Source organism: Caretta caretta, chromosome 1 (assembly GCF_965140235.1).
Source record: "Caretta caretta isolate rCarCar2 chromosome 1, rCarCar1.hap1, whole genome shotgun sequence".
Taxonomy (NCBI): Eukaryota; Metazoa; Chordata; order Testudines; family Cheloniidae; genus Caretta; species Caretta caretta.
Genome location: NC_134206.1, coordinates 120,276,254 through 120,289,419, shown reverse-complemented (window position 1 = coordinate 120,289,419; position 13,166 = coordinate 120,276,254). Strand labels below are relative to the sequence as shown.

The 13,166-nt window shown below is 41.2% G+C and overlaps 1 protein-coding gene across 9 annotated transcripts in view; it reads right to left on the bottom strand.

Moving 5' to 3' along the window:
* Positions 1 to 5,175: 5,175 nt before the first annotated feature.
* The window catches only part of TSGA10 (testis specific 10), a 206,818-nt gene continuing 198,827 nt past the window's right edge, over positions 5,176 to 13,166 (bottom strand). For all 9 annotated transcript variants that reach the window (XM_048858212.2, XM_048858247.2, XM_048858223.2 and 6 more), the window contains 3 exons: positions 12,378 to 12,580; positions 10,185 to 10,332; positions 5,176 to 9,688 (listed from right to left, as the gene is read on the bottom strand). In XM_048858212.2, the coding sequence (XP_048714169.2) occupies positions 9,546 to 9,688; positions 10,185 to 10,332; positions 12,378 to 12,580 (494 nt within the window). In that variant the 3' untranslated portion in view covers positions 5,176 to 9,545. The remainder of the gene's footprint in view (positions 9,689 to 10,184; positions 10,333 to 12,377; positions 12,581 to 13,166) is intronic.

The window sequence follows — 13,166 nt, the reverse complement described above, 5'->3', positions numbered from 1 at the left end:
GGTCCAACGAGTAATAAGGACTTCAAGGTTATTTTGGCTGAGAAAAGAAATGAGTTTTTTTCTGGGCTGTGATTAGCTGAAATCCTTTTGTTATAACTGTGGAGGCTTTCCATTGCTCCTTTCAACACATGATACAAATTCTGGTTGGTTTATAGACATTGGCCAAAGTAGCTAAATGAGCCTAAGTTTTTGAGGTGCTTATGATAGTCCCATTAAACAAAAGTCACTGTCTATTTGGGTGGAAACAAATGAGGTTGGAGGTGGCTTTAGTTCAGGAGACACACATGCCAGAGCTGGGGTTGGAATGAACTTGGGTCTCCAATTCATTCGCTTCTGTGAAGAAATGCAAGTTTACTTGATGATGATGCAACCCTTACTCACATTGGACACTTACTCATGCAAATAGTCAATTGATTTAAAGGGGACCAATCACATAAGGAAACAATGTTGCTGTATCTCAGTGTAGGCAGTTATCAATCATCTAGGACAACATAACTCTTAAATGTGGTTAGGAGGGCCTTCCAGGATTCCCTTTGTGACTTCGTCTCTCAGCTTCAGATCTGTCCACATTGCTCCACGTGCCAACACAAGAGCAATATGAGTTGTACCAGTTTCCTTCCAGGGCTGAGCACCCCATTTCATTTGTGCTCCCAGCACCTGCCAGTAGGGACAGCAAGGGGCAACAATCCAAGACCACTAACCTGCCCAAGCCATGAAGTAGAATTTAATTTTCTAGTAGACAGTCACCAAGGACTTATTTTCTGATCCTTCTCAAGGCAGATGATGGCTCCTATATTTTCTTTCCATGCCTTTTTCTCATTAGGATATTTCTCCAGTAGATTTTGTTTTCAGGCAGCTTAGTAGAGTTAATTACAGATTAATTACAAACTCCAGGAAATCAACAGACCATAAAGAGTCCCAGAATCCAGTGGGTATACCAGGCATTAGTATGAATTAGTAGGCATTCCGATACCATCTGTAGAAAGGTGCTGCCGTCCCAGGGCACCCCTCATGACCTGGGATGGTCCTGCAGGCACCCTGCTTCCGTTTTCCTTTGAGGTTCCTCTGACAGGTTTCCCTCTCCACTCATGACACCTCCTGCTGGTCATTCTGGGGATTAGCTCCATCTGTCAGCTGCACCCTCCCCAGTGTTCTCTCCACCTGTCTTCTCTCTGTATGTGGCTTAATCATAGAATCATAGAATATCAGGGTTGGAAGGGACCTCAGGAGGTCATCTAGTCCAACCCCCTGCTCAAAAGCAGGACCAATCCCCAATTAAATCCCAGCCAGGGCTTTGTCAAGCCTGACCTTAAAAACTTCTAAGGAAGGAGATTCCACCACCTCCCTAGGCAATGCATTCCAGTGTTTCACCACCCTCCTAGTGAAAAAGTTTTTCCTAATATCCAACCTAAACCTCCCCCACTGCAACTTGAGACCATTACTCCTTGTCCTGTCCTCTTCTACCACTGAGAATAGTCTAGAACCTTCTGTTGCTCTTGGTGCTGCCACTTCCAGTCTGTGGCTTGGCCCTCCAGCCAGGTCACTAAGTCCCTCCCCTTCTGGGGAAATCACAGTCTTTCCGTGCCAGCTGTCCAGCAGGTGTCTCCCACGCCCTGAGTCACTACCCAGTGGTTGGTAGGGGAACCCAGGCCCGCCCTCTACACTGGGTTCCAACCCAGGGACCCTATAACATACAGCCTAGACCTGTACTGCCTGTGGTCTTAAGGCCGTTTCTCTGGGGCTTTTTCCTACCTAACTGGCTTGCTACTTCTCTGGGTTCACCAGCTCCTCCACTCCCTCCTCTTACGGAGTCTGTGCAGCCTGCCTTCCTGCAGCCACAAACATTCCTCCCTCTTTCCAGGGAGTGACTGCCCTTCCCTAGCAGCCACCTCTCTCTCTCTAGCTAGCTACCTGGCTTTCTACAGGCCTCCCCGCCCCCGGTTCATGTCCCGGAGACATTGTTCCTCAACAATTTACTCCCTGGCTCGCAGCCTAATTAGCTGCTTGGGCCCATCTGGCCCCACCTAACTCTTGCATATCCCATCACAGTTCCAAAAAAACCCCAAACTCTACACTTACATCCAGAGTCTTTAAAATAATATTCCCTCTCTCATGGAGTCTAATTTATTGAACACCATGCAGCTCCCAAAAAGCCCCTTTTGGTGCCCCTCCCTGAGATTCAGGGTTTAACAGACCTCCTTCTAGGGACTATGCTTCAAATCCTGGCCTCCCTGGCCTGCAAACTCTTCCCCTTCAGTTCAGGAGTTGCACAGACCTCCTTCCTGGGGCTGGGTGGGTCCTGGCTGAATTCCTCCTCCTAAACAGCTCCTCCAGCAGCTCTCTCTGACTGGGCTTGGAGCACCCTATTGATTCCCTTGCCCAGTCATCTAATCAGCCTCTTGATCCACCGCAATAACCCCAAACTCCTGTCTGCACTGGCTAGGAGAGAGAGGAGCCTTGCCCCACCCCTCTACAAGGCTCCTGGTTCCAGACCCTTAAAGAAACAATCGTTTGGGATGTCCCCCATACTTTCCCCTCTCCCAGACACTGACTGTTTCCCGGAACCATCTTCCTCTCTCCCAATTACGGCTTCAGTTATTTTCCAGCCTTCATCTGCTTCCCTGGACACAAAGAACGTGGTAACTGGACTCTCACATTATTCCCTAGGGTCTTAAAGAGCAGTACCCCATTACACCATGACACGCATGTGTTATAAGAACTTGAATAGAACAGAGTGTCATTCATTAGAATTATTGACATACAGCATGTACAATTTTATTTGCAAAGAATCCATAATAAATAAATCAAAGTCACATGAGGATTAAAAATTTGAATAAATCCTCATATTTCTGATACTGAAACATAATGAAATCAACAATGAAAGATATAGAGAGCAAAGGTAAAAGATAGAATGATTTCAAAATCTACTTTGTATCAACAAAATTTTCCACAGACCTTACTGAATTTACCCACAGTTCTTGGGTATATTTTGGATCTTGCTGCGAGGAAATTGTTTAACATTTTCCTGGATGACTTCCATTTAAGCTGCTTTAAACCAGGTAGGGAAGGTTCTGAAAATAAAGCCAATGTACATAAAGAACTGGAATGTTTAGGTAAAATATAGACAATGAAAGATATTACAAAGCAAAAGGCTATGGAAGGGATTACAGACATACACCTCACCTTGGTACCCCTGCATTGAACAGCATCATGAGATGGAGACTTATCTGTGTATTAGAATTAATAAAAGTCTTCTGACAGCATTTTCAAGTTTTTGATGTCAGACAATAAAACATCATACAGAAGAACCTCACCAATTTACACTAATTACTGGGACATCAATGAATGCTGGGAATATGCAAGTGAGGGTGAAATTCAGCCATGTGAAGAAAGTGAGCGTAAGCCTATGCATCACATAAGACGCACATAAATCCTATTTTGGGGACTTAAATAGTACACAGACCTTATTCTGGCTCTCTAAATGGGTGAATTTCACCCTAGGATTCTATGGAAGGTGCTGCACTGCCAAATCTTCTCAGAGTTGCTTGTTTTTTTCACAATACAAACCTGTAAAGTTACAACCATAAACAGAGTCCTGTAATTAAACCCTTTTCTCCCACAGTAGAGTGCTCATCATGTATATGTAACCCTTCTGCCCGTCAGAGTTGGCAGCAACAAGGGCCGGGTTCAGTATCTAGGGGTTCTGTTTCAATAACACAATGCAAAACCAACTCGAGCCCCCACCCAATGATCTGGGACAATTACATACCACCCCCCTGGGTGCCTCTAAGAGGCAATACTTCCCCTCTCGCAAGCACAGAGCCTGAGTGTAGCAAAAGCCTTTTAATAAAGGAGGGAAACAATGTGGCATTATGTCGGGGAAATACCACAAACAGGACTCATAACACCAACCATGAGCAAAAGACCCACCCCCAAGTAAGTTTGGCAGTGTCCTTTTCCCCTCAGGGTCTTAAGTCCAGCAACCCAATAGTCACCCCACCCCCAGTTTCTGTCCTTGGTCAGTGCAGCCCCCCCAGAGTTCAGAAGTTCATCTGCAGAGTTTACCTCCCAAACTGGGTGGAAGTGGAGGGAGGTAAGGGGGGCATCTTATGTGCTCTGCTGCGCGGGTCGACGGCTGATTGCCACGCCTCTCCATGGGGTTCTGCTGCAGTCTTCACCACCAGCTGCGCCTCTCCTCTCCACCAGCCGCCCAGCTATCTGCTCCGCTCTCATAAGCTTTCATGAGCTACAGCTCACTTCATCGGCTTTGCTCAAATAAATTTGTTAGTCTCTAAGGTGCCACAAGTACTCCTTTTCTTTTTGTGGATACAGACTAACACTGCTGCTACTCTGAAACCTGTAATTCAGCTCTGTAGTGATTTCTGCCCTCAGTGATTTTTAGCTGGTAGTAGGGGAGCCTCAGTGCTGGTGCACCACTAATCCAAAGTAGGTCTAATGTTTAGACGTAGGTATCAGTGATTTCAGCTCCGCAGCATGTAACAAGACTCCTAATAGAGCCACAATTAGCTTTGTTATTACACAGTGGAGAGAGGAAGGATCAAAGTGGTGTTTGGGATCCTCAGAAGGGGCCCATGCTACCAGATACATATACCTATCCCAGCATCTCTCAATTCTCTGGGTTCTGGAACCCATGTCCCTTGCCTAGCAAGTGCTACTTAGTTGAGGGAGAGTCCCTCTGTCATAAAATGCCAAGTACAGTTCTACTGTCCTTGATTCACATAACCAGGATAACAACCCTTTATTACTTCTGCCCCAATAACAAAGAGACTGGGGATCCCACAGCAGCCAAAGTGACCATTTTGGGCAAGCAGTCCATCATGCTAGGCAGGGTGGGTGTGCCCATGCAACTGAGATCAGCCCCTGAAGTCCTTTTCCACAGCTCATCACCAGATATCAGGGTAGAGCTCATTCTGACTCTGCTTACATATATGAAGCAAACATGTTGGCAATTTTATTATACTCTTTGAGACTAACAGGCTATTAATGGTGTCACAAAACAACAAGCTGTTTGCTAAACTATTGTTGAACATTTTTACTGGTAAGACTTCAAATATCTATTTGTCTCTAAAAAAAGTGAACAGATTTTGTAAAGGTCTTCTCTGTTAAATACAACAGATGACACAACCCCATTTTGAAGTAAAGTCCAGAGAGATGTTTTAGCCTTAAAAATGTATTTATTACATTTTGCTATACATTAAAAATGGTTTAGATGTGATTTTTTTACTTAAAATTACTGAGCTAAAAGTTAAGAGGTAGCTATATTATAATAAGCAAAATAGTAAACACTGTTTAAATCACAAAAATCTACAGTTTTCTGCATTCAGACACATACAATATACAATTTAATTTACACTATATTCATTACTTTAGCCTTGGGGGTGATAGCACCTCCAAAACTTGAACTTGATCATTAAACAGTAAGCAGAAGAATTGGTTTTAAACAACATATGGTCCATCACTTTGGGGAGAGAAAAAAGCTTCTAAGGATTTCTGGTCTTCACCTCCATATTTTTTTTTCTTTTTGTTTGTTTGTTTGAATTTAACTAAAGCTGTATTACTTTATATGAAAAGGCCATGAATTATCTTTGGTTTTTCCAATATTATTTCAGTAGATTTGCTACTGGATACTGTATTGTGCTTGTTGCAGTTGAGTAAAATGGATCATGTTGAGTCAGTCATATTGCTTCTGGGCTGGAAAAGTAGAATGACATCTACAGTAAAATTGATCACAGTTCTTTCCATACAGTCAAGAATATAAACCATAAATCAGTTTGCCCAAATACATTTGTATTACATCCTGGGATTGCCAAAAACAGTCCATTTGGCTGAGAGAAAATATGCAGGATCTGAAATAGTTTTGCAGTATTTTCCATGTTGGTGGATAATAGTGACTGTTTAGCAATTGGCTATAGCAGAGTCACATGACCTTTGGTTCTAAAATAAAGAAACTCCAGCACTAGATAATATTGATACAATAACCTATTTGAGGCAAAATCAGGCCCTACATTTAAGATACTTAAATTGATGCCATTCTGATGGACTAATCCTTTAAGGTCTTAGCACGCATCATCTACTACTGACCACCCTGTAAAACCAGAGCTTTCTCGAATGGAAATCACTGGAAGTTTTAGTTTGATTTCAGTGGATCCACAAGCAGGCCTATAGGAGCCAATTGTCACTGTTCCTGGCAAAGTCAAGTTAGTGAGAGTATTGAACATAAAGGATGCTATCCTGGCCCCACTGACTTCAAATTCAACTAGAATTTCATCCAGAAGGTGGCAAGATCAAGCCCACATTAGAGTTAGGGCTGCACTTTGTGGGAATTTGCTCATCTCTCAAAACTATGTGTGGAGTCCATTCTTTGTATGTTTGTGAGTCTAAGAATATTGTGTAGAAAACCCTAGATCACTCTATTAATAACCTTCTTTATCTTGTACATTTGCCTGTCAAACAGAGAATTTCCTTAGAGATATTTGGAATTGTCCCATGTAGTTGGACTGCTCACTCCCCAGAAATTCAGCTGAGATCAGATACATCTTAAATAATTTATAACAGAGAGAAAACTTTAAAGCAATATAACATACCACTAACTCTAGTTCAAGTTAATTTCCAGAAAATATTCTACTCTTCAGCGAGGATCTGAACAGGCAATAATCAAAGGATAACATCGATTTTTTTAAAATGTAATTTTATGTTTTACATTTTCCCTTTAATGTGGAATAGTTTATTTCCAGAATTATGCAAATTGTAATGCAGTACTTTAAATAAACTTTGCATTGTGATTTCATGAGTTATTTCTTAATGTTAGTTTTTGGGGCTTTTTAAGACTGTGTTACGGTACCTGAAAAGTGTATCTGTTTATATTAGAGAGTGTCTTACAATACATTTAAGAAATAACTGTAGAATAAACTGTGATTTTGTATTCTATGATTTGAGAAATGAATGATTATTAATTGTGATTAAAGACTATATGGGAAATGCACATGCACAAAGGGAAGAGTGAAGGTTGCTCATGCAAACAATCTTGGGGCAGTTTGGATTTGAATCCGAATTTTGTGCTTGAATACATTTCCACTTTTAACATGACCAATATACAGTTGATGAGGATGATTTTCACATTTTTAAGATTACCCCCAAATCCACAGGAGTCTGCCTTTAAGACTGAATTGCTAAACTTCTCCTACTCCTGGTTTCCGAACATTTACAAAAACTGTTGTCTTGAATTTTGTGATTCCAATGAGATCGGTGGGAGTTTTGCCTGAATAAGAACTGCAAGACTAGACACATTAACAGCAGATTCATATTTATGTTTTCAAAAGACTGACAAACATTTTAAATTCTGTGATACAAATGATGACATTTACCTTTTTAACAGAAGCTCTATTCTGTTTTTATTCTTTAAATAAATGAGTTGTACTATACACTTACTAGAATATCTAAAGAGCAACTAACGCCAAACTGAAAATCTTCAAAAACATGCTTTTTACCCATATATTCTGTTTTATTTCCCTCATTTTCTAGTAGTAAGGAGATCTGATGAAAACAGCTTATTTATCTCAAGTGTTCATATGCGTCAATGTCTTATTCTTTATCTAAGTTGATTTACAAACGCTTTATTAAAGTTGATTAAAACACATACTGCCTTCTGCACCCCAGACCCTTATGAAACATGAGATTTCAAAATCTCAGACTCATGGGTTAGAAAACCAGGACATTCTAAGTTAAAGTTTCCCTACATATCCCTGCAAAGAATAGTCTGGCAGGAAACCCCCTCCCCCCCATAAATTTATAAAAACTAGGAAGTGAACATCAAGGTGTTGCTAAATAGATATAGCACAACCACCCAGCCTTACTCTAGTACAGGGGTTCTCAAACTTCATTGCACCACGACCCCCTTCAGAGAACAAAAATAACTACATAACCCCAGGAGGGGGGACTGAAGCCTGAGCCCGCCCGAGTCCCGCTGCCCCAGGTGGGCGGCAGGCAGAGCCCAAGCCCCACTGTCCTGGGTGTTGGGGGCCCAAGCCCAAGGGCTTCAGCCCCAGGCAGAGGGCCTGTAACTTGAGCCCCACCACCGAGGGCTGAAGCCCTCGGGCTTCAACTCCAGGCAGTTGGGCTTGGGCTTCGGCTCTGGTGACCCCATTAAAATGGGGTCACAACTCACTTTGGGGTCCTGATCCACAGTCTGAGAACCACTGCTCTAGTGTTTTTATGGGAGGAGAGACTGTTTCCCTTAACAGGAGGACACTAATGTTAGGAAATTTCCTAATGGATTGTTGTTAGTTTCTTTGTGATTGTACAGCAGGAAGAGAGGAAGTACAATAAATTCAGCGTGATCTCTATCAACCAGCAGCAATTACTTCCCCATGTCAATGTTGCTACACAACCAGCAGAGAGGCCCATGAAACTGCATAAATAGGGATCCTGATTTGGAGTTGCGGTGGGCACAATGAAAATAGCATTGTTACAGCTTGTTAACATACTGTGCTATTCCCAGTCCCTTTTGCCATTCAGATGAGGGCAGAGTTAAGGCTGGGAGGTTGTATTGTGTTTGAAGAAGCACCTTAACTGTTCAGTTCCTGGTTTTGTAACATTTGAGTTTGGGCTCAACAAGTCCCATACGCTGGCTCGTTAATCTTTATCTGAATTCATAATCTTCATCTTTGATATCATAAGCATATCCATTGCCACTGAATATGGTGCCACAAACCAATATGATGAATTTCCATAAAAAACAGAACACGCGCATTTGGGTGAATTCTGGAGAAGAGCATTCATGAATACATACATGGGATTCCAATTCAATCTGAACACATTTGTTTCCTCTTTGCTTGCTTTTCTGTGCCCATTTGTGGAGCCCGTTTTGTTCAGGCAAATATTTCAGGAGGAATTTTTGTCCATTTTCATGCACAAACAAGTTTATTCATGCCTCAGGAATCAAATCAGAAAACAGAAACCATACCATGTGACTCAGCTAACCAATCACACAATTCAAACAGCAAATTCTGAATATCTGATAGAGTACTCACTGAAAACAAGTCATGAATACCTCATTGGCCCAAACATTTTTAAAGAGTGTCTGTCAGATAATGCCAGTTAAACAGATTTATATTATCATGATCTGATAGTGGACAATACACAAATAGATAATGAGCCGTGTAACAATGTTTGCAACAAAAAGTTCAACAAGATTTAACAAAGATACTGGTTTTATGCAAATTTAATTGGGGTTGGAGGGGAAATACACAATGTATATAGGCAGAATGTTTTTCTAAGTAGGTGTAAGTATGTCCTTAAAGAAGCTTATTCTTAAACCATTTCTAGTGCCGTCCGGATTGTTACAGAAGGTTTAAGGTAAACTTTTTGACTGCACTTATTGCACTCTTTTTTTCAAAGCTTTATAACAAAACCCTTCTGATGTACCATAGATTCTTCATTGTGATTAACTAATCTATAGAAGTTCAATTACGTGGACTACTGAATTATCCAAAATAGCATGTACTATTAGTCTGAGATGTATCACCCTATTTTATAATCTGCGGCATATCACTCCAAGCTTGGGATTTCTTTTTGGCAAGTTCCATCCATGATGGCTGATCTGGAGCAGAATGACTGACTTTCTTAAACTGGTTCATTTCTTCTCTCTCTATCAGCACTGAGGATTGAGCTAGTGTGAAGAAAAACATATTTACATTGTGTTAGCTTGATGCTCAACTACAGACCTCACCTGTTTCTTTAAATAAACCTTTTCATTTCACATGGAAACTTATTCTACAGTGCATTAGCAAAGAATTAAAATGGTACTACAGATCAAAATGCAACATTTGCATGCACTTGACTTCCTCTAACAGGGGCAATGCATCTAGGTCCCAATCCAGTGAAGTGTCCAATGCCCCCAACTCACATTGATTTCACTGGGAATTAGCTCATCATAAGCAGCATTCCTCAAAGTAAAACTTTGGAAACTAGTGTTAAAGAAACAATTACAATTCTTGCTCTCACTGCAGACAGTGAGAAGTGGGAAAGAGACAAGTCACTGTGGCATGGATCCTGCAAACACTGGATCCATGGGCAATTTTGCTCATATGAGCAAAGTCATCCACATGCTTCAGAGTCTGCAGGATTGGAGCCTACATTAGTATTTCAAGCATTTGTTTTCATACCAGGCACATGATGCGACAGCAAGTTGGCTCTTGGCAGAGGCTCGTTCATGTCAGACTTTGTCTCATTCCTCTGTTCTTCAGATGAAGTTTTAGGTCCTAAATGTGAAGGTTTGCTCCTGATGAAGTTTGCTTGTTGCTTCATTGACCCCTAATTACATTGGGGGAAAAAAACAGGTAGAAATGTTTTAAATAATTCAGCGAAAATGAACAGTGGGAATTTAAAAGAACATGAGCAACACAGGAGTGAACAACACGCTCCTGCATAACCATGGAAAAGTCTTGTCACACACTTGTTCCATTTATTTCACTCAAGTTATCACCAGTTCATAAAGCTTTAACATTTTGAGATTTGTTTCCAGGACGCTAATTTTGCAATTTAAAAAAGTGCCTCTGTATTTTGTCTTATTTACAGCAATGATTGCAGAAGGTTGTTATTTTCACTGCAAATTTATTCTCGGCCATATGCATCCCTCTACTAATGTGAATAGGGAGAAGTCACGCCTGGCAGAAAATGGTTTCTGGTGCACACTGCAGGAGTTGTGGCTTTACCGTAGGTTTCCCTTTCTTCTCCCCAACTCCATGAGTTGAGAACTCTGTGGTGGTGGAGGCAGCTAGGGATGGGATTAGATGTTCTTTGAGGCACAATTTCCTTCAGATCCTCATGGATTTCCTTAAGGAAGGCAATGCTGACCACGTCAGCATATTCTCCCTTGGGTTCCCCTACTGTCTGGTGAAACTCCCCCGTGGTGGGAATCCATGGTAGTATGTTTCTGGAAGGAACCCTGTTACCATGTGTGACAGAGATAACAGGAGCAGTGCAGTGGCATTGAGCTTCATGCCCTATGGTCAGCAGGATCTTGGGGTACCTACAGGCTAGAAGGATCGTGTCCCTTAGCTGTTGTATGGAACCAGTCCACATGGTGAAATCTGCAGGATACAATGCAACTTGAAATCAGGAGATTTCTGGCCTTTAAGAAGGAATTTCTCAAATAGGGGATGATTTGACCCACTATGTTTTAAGTGTAGTGAATGTGTACAAACATTATTATGGTTTATAATCTCATCTGGACACATCATTAGGGAACATTTCTTGTTAATCACACTGCCGTTATTTATCGTTTGTCATCCTGTAGAGAGGCCTATTTTAAAATTTTAGAATACAATACACTAACCTCAAAACTTATGATCAAATAAATCTGTTAGTCTCTAAGGTGCCTCAAGTACTCCTTTTCTTTTTACTTTCTATCAGGAGAGCTTCATGTAAGGAATTATTTAACATGAATTTTCTAAGAGGCAATGCTAGCTAATATCCAGTGTCACCATCACATGTAAGTCTGATTTATCACAGTACAAAGAGCCAAAATCTAGAGCATAAGAACATATATAAAAACATAAGAATGGCCACACTGGGTCAGACCAATGGTCCATCTAGCCCAGTATCCTGTCTGCTGACAGTGGCCAATGCCAGGTGCTTCAGAGGGCATGAACAGAACAGGTAATCATCAAGTGATTCATCCCCTGTCGCCCATTCCCAGCTTCTGGTAAACAGAGGGTAGGGACACCATCCCTGCCCATCATGGCTAATAGCCATAAATGGACCTATCCTCCATGAACTTATCTATTTCTTTTTGAACCCTGTTATAGACTTGGCCTTCACAAGATCTTGGTATTGTCACTGAGTGTCAAACAGAAAAGTTATTTTTACCTTATTTAATTTCTCCAGACCCTGAAAATTGTTGACTAGGCAGTTTTGAAACCAAGTTGCTCTGTCAGGCTTAAATCACTGAGAAGATTTTGGATTACTATGAAATATGTGTGTGTGTGGGGGGAGGAGGGGAGTTAAATACACACAAAAAGAACAGATTCCCTCAGTAGGGATTGCACAATTTAGCACATCAGTCAATTTACTTCAGTGTATATATACACAAAGCTAGGCCTGATCCTGCCAGCATTTAAGCAGATGAGTAATTTTACACTCAAGGAGCAATCCCACAACCACTCACATGTGTAAAATTATTCATGAGAGTAGTCATGGGACTATGCATGTGCACAAGTGTTTGCAGGATCAGAGCCTTTGCAATTAAGTATCAATAATAATTAGATTTTACACAATTATTTAATAGCAACTGATCCAAACCAAGAATACAACAGCAATTTTACACAAAAGCATTAAACAAGTTTTCCTGTAAGCACCTCCATTCTTTCCGTCTCCTTATTTTGTTTTTCTGTATCTGACTTAATGTCTTGAGCCACAAGTTTCTCTTCTTTAGTAGGCTCCAGCTCTTGTTGCATGCCCCTTTGCTTCTGTCTTGCTATAGTAATCCAGGCTGGTGTGGACTGGCTGTCAGTTCCTCCTGGAGAGTCTGCTGTAATCACTGGGGAAGGCACAGCCTTCTCTGTTGACAGAAACATTTGGAAACAAGGTTATTTGAAAGTAAACCTTAATTCATTTTAGCTCCTCCACTTTCTCATTTCAGATTTGTTATTACAGAAAATGTGATTAAAGAACATTTTATTTTGACCCATTGAGGAGTTTTGATATTACTGTTTCTTATTCACTTTGCTAAATTACAATTTTATTTGTAAGTGATGCTCCTGTATCTTTGTATCTTTTGTATCTTTGACCGTGTCACTCCTGTCATAGGAGCGATATAAAGCAGCACCAGTCAAATTACATCAACACTGCAACTGTCAATTGCAAACTGACAACAGTTGACCACTCTTGTTCTTGCTCTCTCTCTCCTAAATACCATGACAATGCTTCCATCGCACTGAAGAAGAGAGAAATGTTAAAATGGAAAGCCACAACAATGAATGCATCAGGCCAGTTTCACTGCTGGGGTAAGTGAATGAGTGGAAATTCCATTGACTTAAATAGCTGCACCCACTTACACCAGGGGTGAATTTGGTCCATCAAGCAGAAATCGCGCTTACTCCTAACTAAACAACAAGTTAATCTCACAGTGCTTAAAAGGTACAAGA